This window comes from Neofelis nebulosa, chromosome 11 (assembly GCF_028018385.1).
Source record: "Neofelis nebulosa isolate mNeoNeb1 chromosome 11, mNeoNeb1.pri, whole genome shotgun sequence".
In the NCBI taxonomy this organism is placed as follows: domain Eukaryota; kingdom Metazoa; phylum Chordata; class Mammalia; order Carnivora; family Felidae; genus Neofelis; species Neofelis nebulosa.
The window spans coordinates 90,106,803-90,131,911 of NC_080792.1; the positions used below are offsets into that span (position 1 = coordinate 90,106,803).

A 25,109-nucleotide genomic window follows, 5' to 3' on the forward strand; every position below is an offset into this window, starting at 1 on the left:
AGACACGTTCGTCACGTGGCAAAGGGCTACAGCACACGCAGGGACCACTCCCACCACGGAAGGAAGTTACGTGGGACCGTGAGGCTCTGGGGGTGTCTGTCAGGTTTGGGGCGGCCCCTAGAAAGCATCCCCTTTCTGGAAAGTTCCCCATTCCCTGGCCTCAAGCTCAGCCGTGGTCCCGGGTCCAGGGAGTCATCGTGAAAGTCCCGAGCAGCATCCACGGAGGGGCCTCCGCCGTCTCTCCCAGACAAGGAAGTCCCTCTCTGCGTCTACCCACAGTGCCGCTCGCCGCGTGTCCTCAGAGAAAAGACCCCCGCCCAGGCAGGAGCATAGCTGCCCGGCTTCCACATCTCCAAGGTGACCTGGGTCTCGAGCAGGGGGGCAGCGATAAGCCGCCCGTAAGACCCCAACCTCCCGGTCTCTAACAGCTGTGCGGGACAGATGGCACGGTCCAGGAGTCTCGCCTGAACGCCCTCTCGATGCCTCCCTCGTCCTCGTGACGGGACACTCGCCCCACCCCGTATCCCAGCTCGACTCAGGCAACCCGCGACCTTGGTCTTTGGCAGACCCGGCAGCGCGGGAGCCCCCCGGGCGATGGTCAGGCCGGCTTCGAGGGGGGAGAGCCTGCCCCCGGCCCCCCCCCTCCTCCCGGGACCGACCGCGCTGGAGAGGAGGCCTAGGCTCCGGCGGCAGACGACGGCCACGCCGCTTGGGGCGCTGTGGTGCGGAGAGCCCCCGCGGGACACGGAGAGCCCCCGCGGGACACGGAGAGCCACGCCTCCCGCCGGAGAGCCTGTCCTCAGTCTGACGGAGCGGGAGGAGGCGCCGCGGAGACCCAGCCAGCAGAGGAAGACCACGCAGTTACCGGGAAAGACGGGCAGGGTCTGGGCCCACTCACGGGGGGGGCCTCGGGACCGTGCCCCGTGTGGGAGACGGCAGCACCTCCGACCCCGGGGCCACGACCGCTGCGTGGGGCCCCCGCCAGGTGGACCCGCCGCCCAGAGCAGGAAGCAAACTCGCCCCACGCTCGGGCTCAGGCTCACGGCGGAGAGGCCGGGGCAGAGCCGGGCACAAGTCTCCGCGGAGGCCCGGGAGCAGGGCCGCCTGGGATCCCGGCAGGAGCAGCGGACGGTTACGCTGATGACGCCCGACGCCCCCGCCTTCCTCTTGCCGCGGGTGCGCTCAGTGTCGTGCCCAAGAACCCGCTGGCAAACCCAAGGTCCCCGAGAGGCCCCGCCGTGTTTTTCCGGACAAATCTACGGTTTTGGCTCTTGCACGGGGGGGCCTCCAACGGACTGCGAATTAGCCTTTTTCCGTCGGGGCTGGGAGTGGGGTCCAGCCCCACCGTGTGTGAAGAGCCCAGCCCCCCTCGCTGACTGCATCTGGCCTCCCGTCAAAAACCACCTGCCCACGGGCGTGAGGCCTTCTTCTCTCCTGCTCCAATGCTCTCCGGGTCTGTCCTTGTGCCACGACCACACTGCTCTGATTGCTGTAACTTTGTGATGCGTTTTGAAACCCGAGGTGACTCCCGCGGTTGTTCCCGGCTGTGCTTTTTCAGGATCGTTCGGGCTCTTCGAGGCCCCGGCGGTCCCACGCGGGTCTAATTCTGAGCGCCCACCGCCCGCCGTGCGCCACCCTGATGCGCACGCTGTGCGAAGCCTGTCGCTCAAGGGCCCGAGGAGGTGGGTGTTAATATCTTCACCGAACGGAGGAGTAAACTGAGGCCAGAAGCGGAGTGCTTTGCCCCAGATGATCAGCGGGGCCAAGTTTGAGACCCCCCTGCCCTGCCAGGCGGGACCTGGTGAGAAATGGGGTTCCCTGACAACCGGGGAACCCAGGCTTCGGCCACGGGACGGGGAAAGGAGGGTGCCGTCGAAGAAGGGCAGCTGGAGCCTGCTGCCCAGGGCAGCCGTGTTCCTCCGACCTCGGGGAGGGCACATCCTCGCACAGGGCCCCCGCAGGGCTCATGCTCTCCACACTGGCTGTGCTGAGCGCCGGGGCTCCCGCCCTCCCCGCCTCATGTTGGTGAGGGTTGAGGGTGACGACCGACAGCTGTCCCCCAACCCGACCCCGTCCTGCTCAGCCTCGGGCCGCGTAAGCAAGTCACGGATGCGGGGCAGCTCCAGGAAAAGCCCAGACTCAGAAAACGGGGAACTCAGAGGTGCAGGGACGTGGGAGAGGTGAGCAAACCTTCAGCCACGTAAATGACAAGGAGAGTGGGGACAAGTCGGGGGAAAGCGGAAAGGCAGACTGTGCGGAAAACAGGCCGGTGCCCTCTGTGGTGGCTGAAAGGTGACCCCCAGAATCTACACATAACTTGACCTTATTAAAAAAGGAACCTGAGACAAGGTCATCCCAGGTTAGGGAGAGCTCTAAATCACATAATCGGGTGTCCATGTGAGAGAAGGAAAGGAGACATGACCCTGCGGAAACAGAGGCAGAGACCGCAGGGACCTGGGCCCCCGAGGCTGGGAGAGGCAGCTGGGATCCCCCCTAGAGCCCCCGGCCGGAACACGGTTCTGCCCACACCGTGATTTTGGACTCCTGGCCTCCGGAGCTGGGGGAGCACGCAGTTCCGTTGTCTTCGGCTGCCTATCTGTGGGAGTCTGTTACAGCAGCCTGAGGACACAGGGCTCCCTCCACGCTGGGCCCACCTCCTGCCTGACCCATCCCGCACGGCCACCACACTGTCACACGCGCCCCCTTCGCCAGGAGCCACAAGCACGCACCTCAATCCTCCCTGCACCCCACCCCATTTCACAGAGCAGGAGGGGCGAGGCTCAGGGCGAGACCCCGCTCCCCAGATACACGGCAGGCCCCGGTGGATGGGCTCGAACTCGGGGCCCTGTGCTGACAGCACAGCCTCACCGCCACCCCACCCACTGGTCGGGCCTCCCACGGGGTCGCGCTCAGCTTCCCAGGGAAGGGCAGCGTGGGCAGCTGACTCGTGGTCTTTGGAACCTCTAAGGAGTGGGGGCTCCGTGATCTGAGGGGGGCCGGCTCATGGTGGGGGCGGGGCGTGCAGGTCAGAGGTCTGGGGGAGCCATCTGGACCAAACCCCTCTGCGTCCCTGCTGAAAACAACGCATCAGGGGCTCTGGGCTCCTTACAGAAGAACAGGAACGGGGGCGGGGGGTGGGGGTGGGGGAAGGGAGGCGCGGGGCGCCCAGGCAACTCAGCCAATTAAGCGTCCAACTCTTGATTTCAGCTCAGGTCATGATCTCGGGATTCGTGGGATCGAGCCCTGCGTCAGGCTCCTCTCTTGATAACATGGAGCCTGCCTGGGATTCTCTCTCCCCCTCTCTCTGCCCCTCCCCCCTCCCATTCTTGCTCTCAGAGTAAGTAAGTAAGTGTTACCCAAAAAAGAACAGGCTCATTCCAAACGCCCTCCCGTTGAACACAGGGGCCTCTGGACATGGGCTCAGCCTGGCCTCAGAGCCACCCGAGTTTCTTACCAGTCTCCGGCTGCTCTATTTTTAAATAAGCACTCTCCCCACCCCACGCTCGAGGGGCCCCCAAGTGACCACAGCAAAAACTCTTCACCCTGTCCAAAACGAACCCCACCCCCAGACAGGGCGACTGGGGCTCTAAGTGTGGCCACGGCTGGAAGATCACAGGGAACCCTGTCCGTTCTTGGGGGTGGGGACGACAGAACTTCCTGTCCTTCAGGAGATAGATGTGGAGGTGCCCAGGAGAGGGGTCCAGGTGTCGGCACCTGCTTCCCACCCGTTCAACACAACTACGGTCAAGGTTCATACTCATGCGCACACGCGAGCAGCAAAGGAACTGTGATCGATTCTACGTGGTGTTCGTTGAATTTGTCAGATCTCCTATTCGAAAATTCTCAAAATAAAGACTTCATGTTGTTCACCATGTACTTAGAAGAGTAAATTAAGGGTCCCATTGGGTTTAGAATAAAATCTGAATGTTCCATCCTGGTCGAAGGCGAGTGTTTCTAGGTGATCTGGCTCCCACACCATTTACATCAACCGCGGCCCCCGACTCACGAACTGCACTCCAGACTTACCTACTACATGCTGTCCCACCCTACCCAAGCTGGTTCTGACCTCAGGGCCTTTGCACTTGCTGTGCCCTCTGCCTGACACTCTGGATTTCCACACAGCTGGTCCTTCCTCGTCATTCCCATTCAGTACTGAGGTCACCACCCAGGACATGCAGGCTATCCCCAACCCACCCCGTCCTTCCACGTGGCCCTTCTCTCTCCGTCTCCTCTGCCCACCCCTGTGCCGGGTTCTCAGCAGGTCCTCACTGCACATTTAACTCAATGAATAAGATGGGACACCCGCTTTCAAGAACCCCACCCACCCCCCCGTCTGGTCACCATCCAGACAATCTGGGGATCTGAGGAACATGAGAAAGGAGAGGCTGGGAAGTCTCACCCCATGGGCCCCTGGGGTCCAGAACGCCACTTGCCAGCTTCCCAGCCACCCAGCACCTGCGCCAGAAGGGTCTCCTCTCTTTGGGGACCTAACTGAGGTCTGGGGCCAGCACAGGGTGGGTTCAGAAACTGGTTCAGAGGGACCATGCCATCAAGTGGTCCAATCAGAGCCTTGGTGAGATGGTCTGAGACAGGACAGCTCTCTCTCTGGGCTTAGAAAACTCAGATCTGCTGTAGGCATTCAGGTCCCACAAAGAAACCCGTCTGTCGATGCACTAACACACAGAGTTGGGGGGAAAAAACCACATAGAAGTGAAGGTGAAACTTGATCGACCCACTCCTGAACTCCACCCACGGCCTTTCTCAGCTACAAATTTCTGTGCCGTTTAAGCCCATGTGAGCCAGCTCTTCCCACACGGCGGAGTGACTCCCCCTCCATCACTGCCCTCCCCGCCCCCACCGTGCATCAGTGATGTAAACAGGCACCCGAACCACAACAGCACATGTCCTCACACACGCTCTCCCTGCCTTGGGCCTGCTTCCCAGAGGAGACGCCAGAGCGCGGCATGATGCAGGGGTGGCGCCCCCGTCCGTTCTGATGCAGCCACCCCCCTCCCCCCACCTTCCAACAAGCCTCTCTCTTCCTGCCTGGAAAGGAGGGTCCTCTGACAAGGAACCGCTCTTCCGGGCCAACATGCTGCCTTCTCCCCCCTTCCAGGCTGGAAAAGGAGCGGCAGAATTCCCGGCCCCAGGCCTCCTTGGGCAGCTGAGCCCCGGGGCCCCGACGTCACCAAAGCAGCTGCTCCCCTTTCCCGTGTCGCCGCTGTCCCTGGCCTCTGTCCACGGCCCGGACACGCAGCGATGAGACAGCTGCAGACCAGGAGGTCCCGGTGGGCATGGCCTGAAGTGGCCCAGACTCTCCAGGAAGCCTGGCCCAGGGGAGCGACCGGGGAGATTCCAGGGATGGCTTACCCATTGTTTCCGAGCGTGGTTCCTCCTCTTGAAGTACAAGATTAACTTTTTCCGCATCGCCTGGTTTCTAGGCAGGAGCAAAACAGCAATGGTCAGTAACGCAGGGTTTCGATATTTCGTCCTTCGCTGAGCTGTTTCCTGAAAGCAAGCCCTGAGTGTGCCCCTTTACTGGTCCTTGGGGGGCTAAGAGACACCTGTAGCCCCCCAGAGGGAGCCGCGCACTGCCAGAGTGCATCCTCCCTCTCTCCCCGAGGTGCCCTCGTCCATCTTTAGGCTGAGCCCGGCGTGCAGAAGGGTCCCGAGGGCGGGCGGGGTGTCAGCGCTCCCCGCCCCCCGCCACACGCACCCAAGATCCCTCCTGGAAAACCGGCCACAGAGAAACATCCACGGGCTCAGACTGGGAACACGGGCAGGAGAGACCAGGACCCCAAGACCTGCGGCCACACGGAGACAGCCGTCCCCTGGGCTGGCTCCTGGGACAGTGGAGGTCACCCGAGCAGGGCGGCACAGGCTGGTGGCCACCGGAGAGGCGGGACCCCTCAGGAAGCCCCCTTCCTTCAGCCCCTCCCCGCGGCCTCCCTACACAAGCGAGTGCTGCCGCGGACAGCCGGTGGGCCTGGGGCTCAGGCGGGCCTGGGGGCGACCCTGGACGTGCTCACCCCGATCTGGGTGTGGCAGCGGCCTCCCCGGGGAGGGCTGCTCCTTCCTCCTCGTGTTCCCAGGAGCGACCCAACCCCACGCAAAGGTTGCAAACAGTGCCCCCGCCGGCCTCCGGGAGATTCCCGAGCCACCCAGCACCCCAACCTCAGGAGAAGGAGCAAGGTGGTGGCAGTCCCCAGGCCCTGACGGACGGGCACAGCTCCCCGAACACACACCTCACGGGGGCCGAAGGGCCCGGAACCAATCGGACACAGGGACCCCAGGGAGGGTCACTGTCTGCCTCCAGGCCCCCGCCGCCTCAGAGGCCCCACCGCCAGGCCCAGCTGTCCTCAGGGTCTGCCACCATGCCTCTGTCCCAGGCCGAACAACGTCCCCCGTCCCCACGGCTCGACGCGGATCTCCAGCAGGAAGTCGGCATCCTCAGTACCGGGGCTCAAGTCCAGGGCCCCTAACGCGCCTGCACGTTCCCTCTTAGCAAGGACGGGGAGGCCACAGCGAGCATGTGGGCAGCACCCCCTGTCCGGAACCCCCGGCCCCAGCAGTACTCAGAGCCCCCAGGGACCCTCGTGGAAGTGGCATGGGTCCCTGGCTCCCAGGGTCACTCGCGCCTCGCGTCACCCGGGGCCTCCCCACCCTGAGGCCTCGCCGCTGACCTCAGCCTCCCCTGCCCTGTGCCCGTCAGGGTGGGCACTGGGGGGCCTCAGTCACACAGGCTGAGACCACAGCACTTCGTTCTGTGACGAGGAACATAAGTGATCTCAGCCTCAACTTCCTCATCTGAAAAAGGGGCACAGTAAGATCACGTTCTCATCTCCTCGGTCACTCAGCAAGTGTTTACTGAGCACCTACTGCATGTAGGTACTGTTCCGGGCACTGGGGACACAGCCTTGAGCAAGGCAGAGTCCCCAGACATCACAGAGGGGACGCTGAGAGGCGTCACACAGACAGTAAGCAAGATAATCCAGATAATCCTGATGCAGAAACCGAAACGGGGGGGGGGGGGGGGGGGTAGTGACTGGGTGGCAGGGGAGGGGACAGCTGTTTCAGCTTCAGTGGTGCAGAAAAGTCTCTCGGGGACGGCCCCAAGCCGAGATCTAGAGCAGCAGAAGGACCCTGCGGTGGAAAGAACCAGAGGGCAGGGCGCTCCAGGCAGAGGGCCCTGCAAAGGCCCTGAGGTGGAAACAAATTCAGGGAACTTGAGGAACAGACAGAAGAAAGCCCACGTGGCTGGAGAGCCCTGGGGAGGGAGGGAGGGGAAGGGAGGAGAGGAGCGGAGCCGACAAGGCCGAGCAGCAGGGAGGGCCCAGAACAGCGAGCCGCGTAGCACGGAGGTCTCCGCTCCTAACACGATTCTCTAACAACAACAAAAAAGCTGGCGGGTTCGAGTGCTGGCACGGGAATACACGAGAGCCCAGAACATCTCGAAGCAGAGAAGTGCTAAAATGAAGAGGAAAAAATTAAAGTTGAAAGGTCAGAAGGACCCAAGACTCCACCTGAGCTCCCGACCGCCAAAGCTGGGGGAACCTGAGCTGCCAGACAAACAATGCCGGTGCGAGATTATAACCCAAAGAGCAAAATAAATATCCGCGAGCCCGCGCTGATATAAATAAATGACTGAACAAATAAATAAGCGAGGAAAAGGAACAAGCGTTCCTTCACGGAATTCCAATTGATAACCGCAGAAAGAATGCGGGCGATGGGAGACCATCACGAGAACGTCCCGGCCCCAACTGCCACAGGCAAGGTCCACGCGTGAATGTCACGGCAACGGGCAAAACCTTGAGAAAAACGGGACAGGTGCGTAGCCTCCAAGCATCTTCCCCCGAATATTTACCAGTCGTTTGGCATTTTAACTCGCGTCCCTCCGTGCTTTGATATTCCCCTGCGGGAGGTGAGCTCCCCTCCCCGACGGTAGCCTGGATCCAGGACGCGTCCTAAAGCACCGAGCACAGGCGGACGAGACAGCCGCACAAGGAGGTGCCCGGGCCCGTGGCCTGCCGTGGTGGGAAGGGCGGCTGGTCACCTCCGTGGGACTCTTCCCCCAAATCCACGCCGGCCCCTCCGTGAGCAAACGCCAGGCAAACCCGAGTCAAGGGACACTCGACGAAATCGCCGACCGCAACCCTTCAGAGGCGTCAGGGTCAGGAAAGCCAAGGGGAGACGGAGAAACCGTCACCTGGGGACCACGGAGACGCCAGGACAAGGCGCAGAAGGGGAACCGCGATCAGATCCCGCACCAGAAAACAGACATTGGTGGGAATGCTGGAAGAGCCCAAGGAAAGCAGGTCGGCTCCGAGCACGGTCCCACTGTTATTTTCTGCATTTGGACAAATGCACCCTCACTTCTGTAAGATTTCACACTAGGGGACGCTGGCTGGTGGGGACACAGGAAGTTCTCCGTACTGTCTTTGCCAGCGATTTTAGAGTAAATACAGAAAAAAACAAAACCGGGTCATGATCTGTGTTGAAATGCCATGGTGAGGCCAAACACAACTTACTTCAGAGCTTGCAGGAGGCTCGGTGCATGTCACAAACTGACTCGTGTCCCCACTCCCCAGCCAGTGATGCCGGGGTCCCAACCCCCCGTACCTCAGAATAGGACCCTATGTGGAAACCGGCTCCTCACAGGGGTCATGAAGTTAGCGCGAGGCCATCAGGGTGGCCCTAATCCCACACGGCCGGCGTCCTTATAGAAAGGGGAAATGTGGACGTGGGAGACGGACACACAGAGGCAGGGTGACGCGTGACACGAGAGGACAGAGAGAGGAGACAGGGAAGGGTCCACGAGGAAAGCGCGTCCGGGAGGGCCGCCGACACCAGATGCTGGGAGAGGCACGGAGCGCTCCTCCCCCGAAGAGCTCAGGGCCCTGTCGCCCCTGGACGGCTGGCCCCCAGAACTGGGGGAGAAGAAGCCACCGTGGCCTCCAGCCGCCCAGCTGGGGGCAACCTGCAGCCGAGGCCAGTCTGTGAGCGGCGGGGCTGAGCCTGCACCAGACAGGACTCGGTGGGTAGAAGCCTCCGTGGGGGCAGAGGTGACGCGTGCAGCCGCCCCTGTTCCCCGCGGCTACCGTAGGGCAGGCAGGGGTTCTCCCGGCCGATCCGAGGTTCCTTCCAAAGCAAGCACCGTGCCTGGCGCCCGGAGGCACCCGGGGACTGCCAAAGAGGACAAATGTTGAGGCGGCAGGTTGCGAACGGGCACGGTCCGCCAAGTGGAGCCAGCCCGGGGGACAGCAGGGCTTTCTAAAACATCTGAGTTCGCTGCCAGTATTGAAAACCAGAAGCCGTTGCATAAAAAGCCGAACTTAAAGCTTCTCTTAAAAGATCAGGCGGTCTGGCACACCCCCTTGTGGCTGCAGCCCGGGGACCGAGGCCTGACGGCCCCTCCGAAAGGGGGATGGGCTCTCCCATTCGCCAGCGCCACCCCCCCCCCCCACTTCCTACTGCCTCCTGCCAGCCCTGTCCCCTCTACCTTTCCTTCCGGGCCCCCCCGGCACAGCTCTGGTCACAATCCCCCACCTGGCTGAGGGTGTCTGCTTGCTCACCACCCTCCTGGCAAACGTGTCTGGAGTGTTTATTTTGTCCCAAGAAGTGTTTTGGTATCGGAGACGCAAATCGCTTACTGCAGACTGATTTCACCGCTAGGAATGTTTTCTGGCAAAAAAATAGGGAACGCGACTGACGAGCACGGCGATGAGTTTGCTGTGGGGGGGGGCATTCATGGGGTGCAAAGGATATCTATCATCTCCGGGGAAAGTCCGAGTTTATAAAAAGGCACAACCTGTAAGGAAACATCGGCCTCGTCGTCTGTCACTGCACCAGGCAGGAGAGACAAAAACTGGGAGGAAACGATAACAGTAGGGACACTCTGGAGGTTCAAGGAGCGTCCGGCCAGGCCCTGGGTGGGCCTGGCCCTGGGCCCCCAGGATTCTAAGACAAGAAAGCGTGGGGCAGTCAGGGGAGGCTTCCTGGAGGAGAGGTTCGAGCCGAGGCTTGGGAGAAGCAGAACACCAGGGGAGCAGAGGGAAATGAGAGCACTGAGTTCCAGGGGAACGAGGGTGATGGTGAATCGGGAGGGAATGAGGAAGGGCGTTCAGGCACAGCCAGACCCCCCAACTGCAGGGGAAGAGTAAGAAGGAAAAAGTCTGCCTGAGCAGGGCCCTGAATGCCTCGAGAAGAGCCTGTCCAGTGGGGTGACGGAGGGTCTGAAACCTGCTTACTGACGAGCAAAGTGACGTGACGCGACGTGACGTGCTCAAGGTCACCAGGCTATCGAGGGGCAGAGCTCAGACTGGAGACCCAGGAGAGGTATCGGTGTGGGTGTGCACATCCGTCTGGCCTAGAAGTTTGGCTGTGTGACCCTGGCGAAGTGACTTAACCTCTCTGAACTTCCAGAGCAAGTCCACAAAAACCTGTAACAGTAACCTGCGTCCCGATGCCCTTTCCACCTGCACAGCCCCGGGGCTGATGGCTCCAATCAGCCAACCCTCGAGTGAGGCAGTAGGAGGGAAGACATGGGACCTGAAGACAAGAAAAGGGGGGAAGGGAGAGAACACCAGGAACCGGCAGGCCTCCAGGCCCAGGGGAGAGACGAGGAACAAGGCCGGTGCCCGGGTTCTGAGCCAGGCAAAGGCAGGGCCGGGAAAGGCCCGGCCACGACACAACACACGAGAGCAGTGACCGTCCCCGGGCATCAGTGCCCGCCCGTTCACAGAATCGCACTGGGGCTTCAGGAAGCCGGTGGGTTCCCCGGAGAGCCGTCCCGGCAGGTGCTGTGGAGGGGACACCGGCCCCTCCACGGAGTGCCCGTCAGGTCCGCTCTGGGGTCGCCCTGGCCCCTCCCCCTGCTTCCCAGAGCCTGAGACCTGGGGCTGAGATCCCGCGGCAAGTGCCCCACGGAGCGTGGGCAGCCGCCCCCACACCGCCCGATGGTACAGGTGGCGGAGGGAGACCAGCGGAGGTGGGTGCAGGTGACTGGGACACGTCTGAGATTTTGCTGGTACAGCAGGAAGTCAAGCGTGAAATTAACTTTAACTGTGCAGCCCCAGCACGCAGGGAAATTAAAGTGACAGGGCAAGGTCCTTGGGGAGGGGCTAACCCCCCACCTGGCCCACTGACAGCAGCCGGAATGGGGGCGGGGGGGGGGGGGGGGGTGTCTCTGCTTGTCCTTATCAAGCTGTCACCAGATCGCAGAACGGCAGGCCCAGAACACAGCGAGCAGCACTCAGAGTACCTGTTGGACGAACGGGCGACAGCAGCGGACGAATGAAGCAGGAAGAGAAACAAAGACCACAGAACACTCCCCACGTGCCTGATGCTGAGCTCGGCACCTCCCGGGACAGTAACTCACCGGATCCTCGGCAACCCTGGCGGGTAGAAGCCACTCTCATTCCCACCTCGCAGATGGGGAAACTGAGGCACTGAGAGTCAGCAGCTGGCCACAGGGCCAGATGCTCATCGGCCCCTCACCACCGACCCCCATCTCAGGAAGCGGTTTCATGGTCCCCACAGTGGCCCGGGCCCCTGATCTTTGCCGCCACGGGACCTCCCTGCCCCTGGCCCTGCACACGGCACCCCTGGCGGCCGCCGCAGCACCCAGACCCACCGCTGCCTGCCCGCGTGGCTACGGCCACCTCCACCAAGGTCCCCCCACCCCTGGTCCTTTCTCTCGGCAGCCACGAGAGTGAGCCTCGAAGGCAAAAACTCGGCACCTCACTTCCCAGCATAAACCTCATTGCTGGCCTCCCTTCACACACAAATAATACGACCCAAACTCATCAGCCCTGGGTGAGCCGGCTGGCACCTTCTCTCCTCACCCAGCCCTCGCAGCCATGCTGGCCTTCCCTGGGACCTCACCAGCTCAGTCCTGCCCCAGGGCCTTTGCACTGCCTGTTCCACTTGCCAGGGAGGCCCACACGGCTCACTGCTGCTCAACCCCACAGTGTCCCCTCTGCTGTCAGGCCCGGATCCCCTGGCTAAAGCCACCCCCCCCCGTTTCTCTCCCGTCCCCTTTCCCATCTTCGTCGCATTCTTTAAAGTAAGTGACTGCACTCATTCACCGACGATCGTACCGAAATTAAAAATACAGCTCATTTTGATCTTTGTGGAAAACTAGGAACGACGTCAAAATTCTAAGGACGAATCGGTTTGAATAATTTGCTTACGGGTATGTTTTTCTAACACAAAATTCCCCACTTACGTAAGAAATCTTAAATTTACTCATCTGTACGTTTTAAACTTAGGTGCGTCCATCTGTGACTTGGATTTGGAACAAATCTGACTAGGCAGTCACCTACTTAGCCGGAATGTACCCCAACAGACCGGAGCCATTCCCTGATGAAGACGGGGAGGGGCCAGAAATAGTCCCATTTGTTTTTGGTTTCCATAAGTCTATAGCTTTATCCGTAAACAGAGACATGGCGGCACCTTATCCGCTAATATTATTTGTACCTTCCTCCTTTCTTGTTTGGACTTTATGGTTATTTTCATGAATGGAAATCACATTCAGCTTAAAACATGACTCATCTGTAGGGGCGCCTGAGTGGCTCAGTCGGTTGAGCGTCCGGCTTCGGCTCAGGTCACGATCTCACGGGTCCGTGAGTTCGAGCCCCGCGTCGGGCTCTGGGCTGACGGCTCGGAGCCTGGAGCCTGTTTCCGATTCTGTGTCTCCCTCTCTCTCTGCCCCTCCCCCACTCATGCTCTGTCTCTCTCTCTCTCTCTCTGTCTCAGAAATAAACATTAAAAAAAAATTACGCATTTTTAGTGAAGACCTTATGTAAGATTTCGGTACGATATTACTATAAAAATTGGTACGTCAAAAGGAAAAACACAGCTGGGTGAGCGACGTACAAAGAGCTTAAGACAGCTGTGTGAGCACAGTACTTTCTTTCTACAATTTTTTAAAGCATCTTTGAGAGGGAAAGCGGGGGAGAGGCAGAGGGACAGGGGGACAGGGGATCCGAAGCAGGCTCCGGGCTCCACGCCGACAGCAGAGAGCCCGATGCGGGCCGCGAACTCGAGAACCGTGAGATCACGACCTGAGCTCAAGCCGGATGCTCCGCCGACTGAGCCACCCAGGGGCCCCCCACAGTACTTTTTACTAGCGGAATATTTTCTCGCTTATTTAACTCACTTTCTCACTACTAGACAAAGCCTGACGAAAAACATGCCTCTTCGTTCTTCGCTCACAGCTGAAGCCCCAGGTCCTAGAAGAGGGCCTGGCACGTAGTAGGTGTTTGATAAATGCGCGCTGAGTGAATAAAGGAACAAATACTCCCAGCAGCCCTGCTCAGAAGGAAACACCCCACTGCCGCACCCTAAACCAGCAAGGACGGCCCTAGAGGCCCCCCGTGCCCTCACCCACCCTCCCTCTAGCAGTGGACCCAGGGAGAAGCAGGTCCCAGGAAGCACAGAAGGGACTGGGGTGGCCCGAGTGGAAAATCAATGGTGTTGTGTCCAGAGGCACACACCCACAAGGCCACACGAAAGCACAGCCTCAGCAGACACGGCCCCGGCCAGCCCCAGGCTGAGAGGGACCCCCCGACAGTGCCGGTGAGGCCTCCTCGGCAGGTGCTCCTAAGCCCAAACGCGCCAAGGACCTCGCCGGCCACAAGAGATTTTCTAGGCTGCTCCGTCAGTTAGTGGGAACTGTAAGGGGGTGGCCGTTTTTGTGACCAGAACTCGGACCAGTCACGCCAGTCCCGAGACTAAAAAGAAGGGACTCCCCTGTCAACTGGACCAACACCAGTGGATATTTAAAGACCACCGTGAGGTTTGCATGCCTCCAGGGACAGGAAGCTCACTACTGCCCCGTACACCCTGCGGTTCCACCCCAGGGGAGCTTGGGACAATCAGACCGGGCCGGCCTGCCCACTGGACAAGCTGAGGGCTGCCCTCGGAGGTCACGCAAAAACGTCTGCACCCTCTCACAATAAAGAACAGCCAGAAGACATCCCAAAGAGTCTGCCTCCAACCTAACGTCACCGAGTGTTCACAGCCACGTGCTCTTCAAGGAGCCAGGTCTGCGGCCCCTTTCGCCTTTCGGGCTCCTGGATAACGACGTGAGGTAATATCCCCTCCTCTGCCAAACGGACTATGTTCCCATTAATACATACCCCCCAAAAGAAGCCAACGGTCTTCTGCCACCATACTTCTGATGCTTCCCTCCCGGCTTGAAGATGGGAAGCCACCGGCCTCCAGCGCGGTCCCGTTGCCCCAGGATGCCAGGTCAGCCCCCACCCACGACAGGTGGCACTTAACCGGGATTTCCTCACCCCTAGCATCCATCTGGGAAAAGGCCCCATCACTGAGAGCTACCACGCTGGACAGCCCCTGGGCCTCCGGGTCTGGAGCAGCGCTCCCGGCTGAAGCACACCGGGCCGCGGCACCCGAGGGCCCCCGGAGCGGACCCCAGGACACTCCCAGACGTGCTTACGTCAGAGCCCAAACCACGGGCCCCGCTGGCCCCGGGCCACCCGCCATCATCTCGAGCTCGCTCTCCATCGGGAACAGCCCGTCCGCACGCGATGGGGCCCCCAGCCCCCCGCCTCCGTCTCGCCAGGGCTGTGCCTGCAGGGTCGTCACCCGGCCTCCCCAGCTCAAGGTCTGTGTCCCTGCGCTTCGTGGGGCCACCCTGCCCCTCCTGCCCCGGGCCTGCCCCGACCCCGACCTCGGCCCTAACCCGGCCCCAAACCCTTGCCCAAACGGCCCTCTCCCACGCCCTCCTCGAGCACCCGGCCCCGTGTGGGAGGGAGTCGTCCCGGGAACTGAGAGCCCACATCCCAGCCCGGAGCTCCGAGGCCAGACCTCCCGTCCCCCGCCCCCAGCCACTGGGTGTCCACACGGCTGCCCACGAGTACTCACATTTTGATGTTCTCATGATACTGCCTGGTGTCGGACGGCTGGTTGTACAGGGGCTGCGGAGGGAGAGACAGGGAGAGGGAGACGCTTCAGAGCCGTGCCGGGCGCCGCGTTCCGGCCCCGGGCAGCCTCTGCCACGGCGCCCAGGCCCCGGCTCCCGGGGGGGGGGGGGGGGGGCCAGGCACGAACCAGAGCACGGGGAGACCCGGGCCACGGCCCCGGCCGGGAGCGGCCTGTGACCCTCAGGGCACGGCCACCGTGGCTGCCCTTCAGGGGCACCGGGCCACGCCGGCCCGAGCGTGCGCGGCACTGGGGGCCCCACGGGGCAGCTGCTCTTGTCCGGGGCCCCCAGACCGCCGCGAGGGACCGCCGCCCCCGCCGCCTGGCAGAGGACAAGGGCCCAACGCTGCCAGGAGCCCGGGAGGGCGAGGGGAGGACAGGCAGACGCGCGACCCCACATCCGCTGCACGCGCTCCAGAGGGCACCGGGACGACGCGTGTTGGGGGGCGAGACGTGTGCGCCCTCCGGCCCCTCCCCTCCTGCGGGTGCCCGGGGACGTGCGGCTCCGCGTTCCACGAGGAGACGACGCGGGAGCGTCTGTGTGGTAGCGGGGATGCGTCGGAACCAGACCGAACGGGCCCCGCGGGAAAGCTGAAGGGGGAAAGGAGGGCTCGTGAACGGCAGGGACCTGCAGGGCGGTGAGGACGGCCCTGGGCCCACACCCGGCAGCAAGTGCGTGCGGGGAGAGCCGCCGCGGAGCGTGCAGGGGCCTCCCTCGCGGACGCCGGCGCCGTGCACAGGGGCCAGGGGCACAGCCCGGGGACGCGGCCTGGATCTGCCGCTCGCCGGCCGCTCGTGTCTGGTGAGTTACGTAGGCCACCTGTGCCCCGCAAGTTCAGCCGCAGATGGGGTTAAACTCCTAGCCGTCGTGAAGGTCAAACGGGGCCATGCGTGCAGAGCTCTCGGCCCCGCGCCTGGCAGGCAGAAAGGCCCAAGAGGGAACCGCGTCGCCGTCATCACGTCAGGGCGCAACGACGGAGCGAGGGTGCCAGCGTTTCCTGCCTCCCGTATCCAGCCACGCCCCTGCTCCGGCCAATGAGACGCTCGCAAACTTGATGAAAGCAGAGGCTGGAAAACGCACGTCTGCGTTTCTCCTCGCCCTCCTGTTCGCCTGCCCCTGGTGAGAAACCACGCCTGGCCTGCCGGAGGCAGACAGACGACGGCCGCACCCTCCCGGCCGAGGCCCAGCGGGTCGCGGAGCAGCAAAAGTGCTCAGCTGACTTCTGCGCTCACAGGAAACGGGAAACGGTGGCTGTCTCAGGCCACTAAATCTGGAGTCGGTTTGTTACACGGCAGGAGCTAACGGATACAAGTATCATCCCCATTTTACGGAGGAGAAAACCCAGTCCCTGCGAGGTCGAAATCTGTGCCCACAGCTGGTCAGAGATGAGCTGCAACGAGAATCCGGTCTCAGCTCTGGCGCTGGAGGCAGGGCCCTGCTCTCCGCCTCTGCACCCTCTCTGGGGGTCTTCCCGTGCGTGTGCGTGTGCGCGTCACCCTCTCCCTTGCCGTCCGCCCCCACGCGCAGCGGGAGCCTCCCAGGGCAGCCACGGGTGACTGCGGGGGAAGGAGCCCACAGCGTGAGGGCAGGCAGGCCAGCGGCAGCCCCCGGACAGGACCCCAGGGGAGGGAAGAGGTCTCCGCCCCAGAACTTCTCCCTGGGGAGGCAGCTGGACACGCCTCCCGATCGGCCCAGCCCATGGGGACCAACCACGGGCGGCACAGCACGGCCACGGGGCACGACCTGCCCGTCCCCAGGAACAGGCCTCCTGTCCTCCGTAGGCGGGGCCGGTCCTCCACGCTTCTGGACATCCCAGCCCTCGGACGGCACTGCAGGCAGCCATGGCCGATGACAAGGTCACCTCCCCGCGTCCCTGTGTGCCTCGCATTCCCCCCGCGACAAGTCAGCACTGGGCTTGGCCAGTTCCAGGCTCCCAGCTCAGCTGACCCACCCCCACCCCCGGCTGGTACAAGCCATCTCTCCCCACCCCGGGTCAGGCTGCGCTAACAAGGCGCTCAGCTGGAGTGGGGGGCCGCGAGCCCCACTCTGGGTTTGAACCGGAGGGCAACTGCAGAGCCCCCAGTGAGGCTCACCGCAGAGTCCCAGCTGGGCGGGGTGAGGCGTCACCGCGGGAGGCGGACAGCCCTCGCGACAGCAAGGGGCCCTGCGAGGACTCCTGCGCCCCGTTTCAAAGCATCAAACGTGCGCCTTTAGCCCCGGGGGACTCTGCACCGGTCCTTTATGTTTCCAGGTGCCCGTAAAACACAGGCCGGTAGGGGTGGGCGTGGCCATTTGTTCAGGTTCCAAACAGATGCCTCGATGCCTCGATGTACAAAGCGGCACCTCCCTTGCTAGCCGTGCGCCCTCGGGCACATGGAGTCAACACGTTGGGCCTTGGTTTTCTCATCTGGAAAATGGGCACGGAGCAAACAGCAACTACTTCACAGGGCTTTCGAGGAACCCAGGAAATGTCAGACTTGGTGACTGATCTGTGTTGTTTTGGCTTGAAGACGGCAAACAGCCACGTCTCCACAGCCTAAAGAGACCAGGACGGGCTGAAGGACCACACACGGAGACCCCGGGAGCGAGCGACGGGCAGGGAGAGGGGGCTCTGCTTCTCCGTAACAAGATGGGCCGAAAGCGGGGAGATGGGCTTCGGAGAGGGCAGGAGGGGCACAGTCAGCCCGTGACCAGCCAAACCGCCTTCACCTGTGGCCGCCTGCCCGGCCAGGTAAGGACAGAGCAACCCGGCCCCAGAGGCGGCCCCCGGTAGCGGGTCTCCACGCAAGAGCTCAGGGAACACTGCGGGCTTGCTGCCTCCAGCCACGGGGGCTGTCCCCGAAGGAGTCACTCACTGAGCTCTCTTCGAGGTAAACAGTCCTGGGAAGGAAGGGAAGTGTCTGGGCCGAGTCCTGGGCGGCTGCTCGTTACCATGGTGACAGGCTCCCTGGGGCAGCCACTCTGGAAGGCCCGAGTGGGACGGGGTGGGGGGATGGGGGTCAGACAGGCCATGGCCCCTCCACGGCAGGTGCACGGCTGGGGGGGAGGGCAGGGCCCAAGTTGGGGGGGCCTCCTGGCCACCTGCAGAGGGGCCTGTGCAAGGCCAGGCAAAGCCTCCCTGTGTCCCAGGAGACAAGTTCCAACATGGCGGCTCCAACCGCCCGTCAAGGGGACACAGCACCTAAGAGGGAAGCCCCCTCCCCCCAGCAGAGTGCGACGGTACCACTGGGAAGGCCCACCCTCCTGGTTGGAGGCCCTGGGCCCGTCTCTCCCCCGCCCCGTCCCTCCATCCCCTCTAAAAGTGGGGCCGCCGCCCAAACAATCCAGAGGGCAGAAAGACAGCGCAAGGCAGGGGACGTGCAAGGCTGTAAAGCAGAAATGACAAGGACAGCAGAGCTGGTCTCTGGGAGAAGGAAGGGGGTCCCCCCTCGGGCCTGACTTCAGCCAGCTGGCAGGGTGTCCGAGAGCAGCCAGCAGCCCCAGGTGGACTGAGCTGCTAAGAAACGAAGTGTCAGCCCTGGCCCTCAACCCTCTGGTGACACCACATTCTTAAAATAGCACCTCTGAACAGGAAGGAAACCAATGACTCAAAGCCGCGGGGAGAGGGGGCGGGGGCCACGGTGGCCCACACCCTCCCTCCAGCACCCCTCCGCCAGGCCGGGCCTGGACCCCCCAATCCCAGGGATGCTGGAGGGAGGGGGCGGTGCATACTCAGCCCGGCCTACGAGATCTTCTTCCTTTCCGGAGCAAATTTCTCCTAGGCCCAGGCCTCCCCCCTCCCACCCCAGCGAGGTCAGACAGCACCATCCCGGTCCCTGAGGCCCGGCAGCCTCTCCCTGGGCTAGGGGCTCCCTGGCCACAGATGAGAGAGCCCCTCCCCCGCCCCCCGGAAATGGATCCCACAGTGGTACAGCCCGGTGACCGCAGGCCGAGGGTCCCCAGCACCGGGCCCTCCAGGAAGGAGCCCGGGCACAGGGTACATACGCCTCTGAGCTGCCTCTCCTTGGAGCACCCCTCCGGCCACTGGGGCCTTTTGGTGACCAGACAGAGCGCAGACCCGTGCAGATGCGGCTGGCCACAGCCCCACAGGCTCAGCTCACCTCCCTGCCTCAACTCTTGCCGCTGCATGGCCCTAAACAAGGCACTGGTCTGAGCCTCATCCAGAGAACGGACAGGCCTAACACCAGCAGGCCCCCTGTCTGTGGGAGTCTCCTCCTCGGCCCCACCGAGAGCCACCGAGCCAGGAATCCACTGACTTCCAGAGGGCTCCAGGGACGACCACACGGCCCACCAGGCAGACACTCCAGACCGCGGCCTCCTGTGCCTCTAGCCTTGAGGAAGTCTCCGCTCTGAGACCCCCAAGCAGCGGACCTCCCCCTCACCCACGGAGACCCAAAAAAGAATCACACGGACTGAGCCCAGCAGATGCCCTGCCCCACCCACAGGGAGACCGTCACGGGGAGACCGACCCTGCCGCCCCGACCGGCGTTCCTCGGGCATCCGGACACAGCGACCTTCATCCGCCCCCCCCCGCCCCCCCTCAGGAGGCCCCTGGGACCGATCAGGCCAGGAAGGGGAAAGGGGCAGCCGCCACCTCCGGTCCCGCCATCCTCGTCGCCAAGAAGGGGAAACTGAGGCAAGAAGCAGCTTACCGGTGGGAACGGAAGACGGGGCACGACTCACAAAGCGGTCTGGCAATTCCTCAAGGGGCTCAACGCGGAATGAACACGGCCCACCAATTCCAGTCCCGGGTGTACATGAGACGGCAAAGAAAAGCTGTCCATGCAAAAACTTGTGTCCTGGGGCGCCCGGGGGGCTCCGTCGGTTGAGCCTCCGACTTCGGCCCGGGTCGCGATCTCGCGGTTCGCGGGTTCGGGCCCCACATCGGGCTCTGGGCGGACGGCTCGGAGCCTGGAGCCCGCTTCTGATTCTGCGTCTCCCTCTCTCTCTCTCTCTCTCTGCCCCTCCCCTGCTCAGGCCCCGGCTCGCTCGCTCTCTCAAAATAAAAAAAAAATAAAAATGAAACTTGTGCATTAACGTCCGCAGCCCCTGTAACAGCCAAAAGCAAGCACAGCGTAACGCCTGCCGGTGCATAAATGGCCCAACAGATAGGGTCTATCCGTACAATGGAATATCATTCAGCCGTCGACAGGAACAAGGCATAGACACCCTGCTACAACCCGGACCAACCTCGGGGGCGTGAGGGGGAGTGAAAGAAGCCTGTCACAAGAGGCCACACAGTGTGTGAGTCCATTGATACGAGCTCTCCAGCAGGCAAGCCCGTAGGGACAGAAAGTAAGTTAGCGGTGGGAGGCGGGGACAGGAGAGGAACGGAAAGATAAGGAGGGGATAGCTAAGGACACTAAGTGCTTTCTCGGACGGTGAAACGTTCTGAACACCCACGAATATCCTAGAAAGTACTGAACTGCACACTTTTGAGAGACAGAGACAGAGAGAGAGAGAGAGAGAGAGAGAGAGAGAGAGAATCTTAGTCTCCACGCTCAGGCCAGAGCCCAAAGCAGGGCTCCATCTGGAGACCCCGGGATCATGACCTGAGCTGAAATCAAGAGTTGGATGCATAACCGACTGAGCTGCCCGGGCGCCCCTGTATACTTTAAACTGATGAATCGCATAGCACGTGAACATCTCAGTAAGGCTATTTTTTAAAAAACAAGGGTCTTGGGGCGCCTGGGTGGCTCCGTCGGTTGAGCGTCCGACTTCGGCTCAGGTCATGATTTCACGGTTTGTGGGTTCGAGCCCCACGTCGGGCTCTGTGCTGACAGCTCAGAGCCTGGAGCCTGCTTTGGGTTCTGTGTCTCCCTCTCTCTCTGCCCCTCCCCTGCTCTCACATTGTCTCACTCTGTCTCTCAAAAATAAGTAAATGTAAAAAAAAAAAAAGACAAAAAAAACGAGGGTCCTAGAGACACCCCAGAAATCACACCCAACAGGGAAAGCAAGTCCCCCAAATGGAAGGGGAGCCTGCCACCCATCCCAGAGGGGGCCCTAGGCCCTGCCCCCCTCGCCTCGGGAGCACCCTCCTGCCTGCCTGGCCCTGCCCTCCGGGAGGACCTGAGGACCTGGGGCCACTCCCCGATTCGCAGTGGCCTGAGCGCAAGGACTCCAGGCCAGAGAGCAGCAGCCACCGAAGAAAAAACCCCAGGAGCAAAGAGTTCAACCCTCTACGTGTTCACGGCCTCCGAGTGCAGGGCAAGGGTGTGCTACGTGAGCCTCACGGGGCATCATTTCACTGAACCGCCCCCCCACCCCGGCCCAAAGATCCTGGTGTTCCCATTTCACAGAAAAGGAAACCGAGTCCTCTCCCCAAAGCCACTCAGCGAACACACGGTGGGGCCGAGTTTAAAACTGGGCTCCAGATGCGTGAGACCGTATCAGGCGTGAGCGTCCGCGGGCACGGGGACCCTCACGGCCACCTTGTGTGCGTGCGTGTGTCCCTACACGCCGCCCCAGTGGGGCGCTGACTGGGCCTGGGCAGCTGGGGCTCTGACCACTCCTCCTGGGCTGAGGTTTCCCACCAGCTGACAGTGTCCACGTTCCCTCCATGTGTCTCTCTGGTGACACACGAAGGTGACAGAGGGCCTGAGAGAGGAGAGGCTCGGGGCCGGCTTCCCAGCCCTGCCACCCACATGGCATCTTCCCACCAGGCAAAGGCCACCGACACCCGTCACACGGGTGCGAATACCAACGAGTGCTCAGCACTCACTGTCCATCAGGCACCCACGCTACGCGATTCGCAAACGCTAATCCGGCCCCAGGGGACAGAGGTTACTATTCCCATCTCACAGATGGGGAAACCGAGCTTGGGTCCACACAGCGATGAGCTGGCAGAGATCATCCGGCCCAGAGCAAGGCTTCCCACGCTGAGCTAGCCCGACTGGGGGGGGGCTCCAGTGGGTCCTGGCCGCAGGACAGCCAGCTCCCCGCCTCCCCACCCCCCACCCGCCCCACTATCGGCCAGTCCCCCTTATCAGAAGCGTCTATTTCCTGCCTCCCCAGAGGACCGGGCCGCCTTGGCAACAGCCGACTTCCTCCTTCCCCTCCACGCCCACCTGCCTCCCTGCCCACCTCTCGGGCCACCCCTGCCCAGAGCTGCCCCCCCCCGCCCCACCCCTCCCCAGCTCACCAGCTCCACCTGAGGCCCCAGGCCTTCCAGAATCCGATGGGCGGCTTCAGCCTTCTTCTGCAGGGTGACGGGGAGGAGGAGAAATTAAAAAAAAAAAAAAAAAACAGAACAGATTATAAATAGAGGTCTCCGGAACAGCAGGCAGCTGCCCAGCCCAGCAGCCAATCCACGGCCCCGGGGTGGGGGGGCGGGGGGGGGAGGGGGCGCCAGGGTCCCCCCGCAAGCCCTCCCCACGCTGGAGACAAACAGAGGGGCCTCAATACCCCTGCGGCGTCCCTGGCAAGCCGGCCAAGTTTCGATTCCAACAAACGCACGGTGTTCTCTGTTGCCTGGCCCCCCCCAAACCCTCAGGCCCAACCCCCGCCCGCCCCCCCCCCCCCCGGCCAGGGCACAGCGCTGTGGGCACGGCTCCCCGCCAGCAGGCCACTCCGCCAGGCCCAAGATGCCTTCCTTCACTTGGAAGCTGGCTGGGTGTCTGCGATTACCTCAGAGCTAGTGCGCCAGCCAGGGAGTGGGGGGGCGGGGGGGACACAGAGGCTCTCAGAGATACCCTTTCTAGGATTCTTGTATTTCACAATCATGTGACTATTTCTGAGCTGCCCTGGGGCCTCCCCGCCTCCCTCCCCACTCACAACCCAGGACTTATTAGGAAAACAGGAACATGTGGCAGAAAGTGCTCAGTGGCTGTGAATGCAGCAGGCTGGACCTCCGGCCCAGCCATGAAGGCGGACATTGTGCCTCCGCCAGGCCCCGCGGGCCCCCGGCCCGGGACCACCAGGGCCTGCTCTCGGGAGGCCCAGAGGATGGCCCGGGGCCAGCTGGGGGAAGGGGTGCGCAGAGAACCGCGGACCGCGGCTTCGGCGGGGTTTGCGTCGGGTCCGGGCCACTGCGTGCCACGCGAAGCGGGGTGCCCACGGCACGCACGTGGGAGACCTAAGTCCTCTCGCGGCCGGGAAAGGCCAGTGCTCCCGACTCAGCCAAACTCAGGGAGGCCATCCGGTATCCGGAGGGAGCCGGGCGGCCAAGCAAGTTACCTCTGACGATCCCCAAATCCAGACCCACTAAAAGAGGGTGACCCCGAGCCCTGGGGAACGTGGCTGACAACAGAATTCGAGGCGCAGGCTCCCGGTGTCGCGGCAGGGAGGAGGGGGGCCGGGAGCCAGCCGGCCCGCTCCCCCTCTCCTGGCTCCCCGTGACAGACAGACAGTGGGTGTGTAGGTGGGCTCAAGCTGGCACCTAGAACGAGCTCCGCCTAGAGCCCTGGGCCCAGCCCACCCATGAACAAGCCATGCTCTCAGCCCCCTTTGTGCACAGCCAAAACCCCGAGACCAGCAGCCTCAGCGTGTGGCCGGGGGCCAAAATATCAGGGGGCAATCTATCACTGTAACGACGGCCACTTTATCAGGGACCTGCTATGAGCCAAGCATTGAGCACAAAGCAGGCGTTATCAGTATTTAAGTCGCACCCAAACACAACGCGAGGCGCATAAATGACACGTTCCCTGTTTAACATACTACGAAACTGAGGCACAGAAAGATCGTGTAAGGAAAAGGTCTTTCTCATCTCCGGACTCCGAGAAGAAAGAAAGACAAAGGCCAGGTCCCACGCAGGGCCACCCCTAAGCTTGGGACCAGTATGTCTGATGCTGGGGGACAGGTGTCCCTGCCCTGGCCGTACCTCAAAGCAAGAGAAAGTGTCACCATGCGGCTGAAGACGGGAGAATTCCTGAAGCAGGTCAAGTGAAGAAATGGGTAGGGGGTGGGGGAGGGATACATCAGCCCCCCAAACGCTTCCTGCGGGCCCACTCTGTATTAAGCACTGCGGCAGGGGCACCCGGGGGGGCTCAGTCGGTTGAGCACCTGACTCCCGGCTTCAGCCCAGATCATGACCTCACATTTCGTGGGCTTGAGCCGCACATCGGTCGGGCTCCACGCGGGCAGTGCAGAGTCTGCTTGGGATTCTCTCTCTCCCTCTCTCTGCCCCTCCCTGCTCGCTTGCTCTCTCTCGAAATGAAGAAATAACCTTGAAAAAAAAAATACAGAAAGAAAAATAAAGCACTGGGGCAAAACATGGAATGAATGAGACCCAGCCCCTGCCTGCAATAAACCGAAGTCTGACATTAGAGCAGCTGGTCAAGGACAGTGAGGACAGGGCTAGTCTGCTCGGGCAGAGAGAGGTACGTATGGTGCACAGGCAAGGCACAGCTTCTCCAGAAAGGTAACAGGAGGGATACATGAGGTGGGTTTTGACGGATGAATAGGAGTTTCTGTGCATTCCCGAGGTTCTGTGGGGATCAGCGGCAACTTCTCATCTAGATAAAAAAAAGAAATGCCAAAAGCAGGAAGGGCACGGCTGGAGGGGCCAGGCCACTAGAAACTGCCACATCACACAGGTAAGCAGGGGTCCTGGATCTGGGCCCAGTGCCCACGGCGGGAGCTCCAGAAGCCTGCGCCCTATGAACCGTAGCAGATTCCAGCTTCGACCACATCCTCGCTCTCAGGAACGCGGGCACCTAGAGAGGGGGGCTCCCGGCAGCCCCTGGAGAAGAGAGCAGGGAAGAGTCCCCTCCTAACCTGCCAAAGCCGCCTGGAACGCAGGGGAGCAGGCAGAGCGTGCTCCCAACACTCCCCCGGGCCCCACTGCTCGGCCCTCGGCAACCCTGGGGCCCTTTAAGGCACGACTCGGTCTCCGGAGGAGGGCACACCCACAGCTTACCCGAAGAAACCCTCCGTGAAACCGTCCCAGAGATGCCGCGGCACCGGAAAGGCTGGATAGCGCGGTGCCCCAGAGCAAGCGCGTCACAGCCAGCTGGCCTGGGTTCAAGTCCGCTAACTGCGCGGCCTCGGGCGAGTCCCTCCACCTCCCTGAGCCTCAGCTTCCTCCTCTACAAGACGGGTCACAACGGCACCGCCTCAGGCAGCTGGAACGCTCCGAAACCAGGATCTGGCACACAGTAGGTGCCACAGAAGGAATAGCTACGGACAGGAAGCACAGGGCCTCGGCTCGCACTCGGTGGCCCCG

The 25,109-nt window shown here is 62.2% G+C and overlaps 1 protein-coding gene across 1 annotated transcript in view; it reads right to left on the reverse strand.

Moving 5' to 3' along the window:
• The window catches only part of NCOR2 (nuclear receptor corepressor 2), a 210,384-nt gene that overhangs the window by 92,871 nt on the left and 92,404 nt on the right, over positions 1-25,109 (reverse strand). The window contains exons 8-10 of the mRNA XM_058691634.1: positions 22,089-22,145; positions 14,890-14,942; positions 5,371-5,437 (exon numbers count right to left, since the gene is read on the reverse strand). Coding sequence (XP_058547617.1) covers positions 5,371-5,437; positions 14,890-14,942; positions 22,089-22,145 — 177 coding nt within the window. The remainder of the gene's footprint in view (positions 1-5,370; positions 5,438-14,889; positions 14,943-22,088; positions 22,146-25,109) is intronic.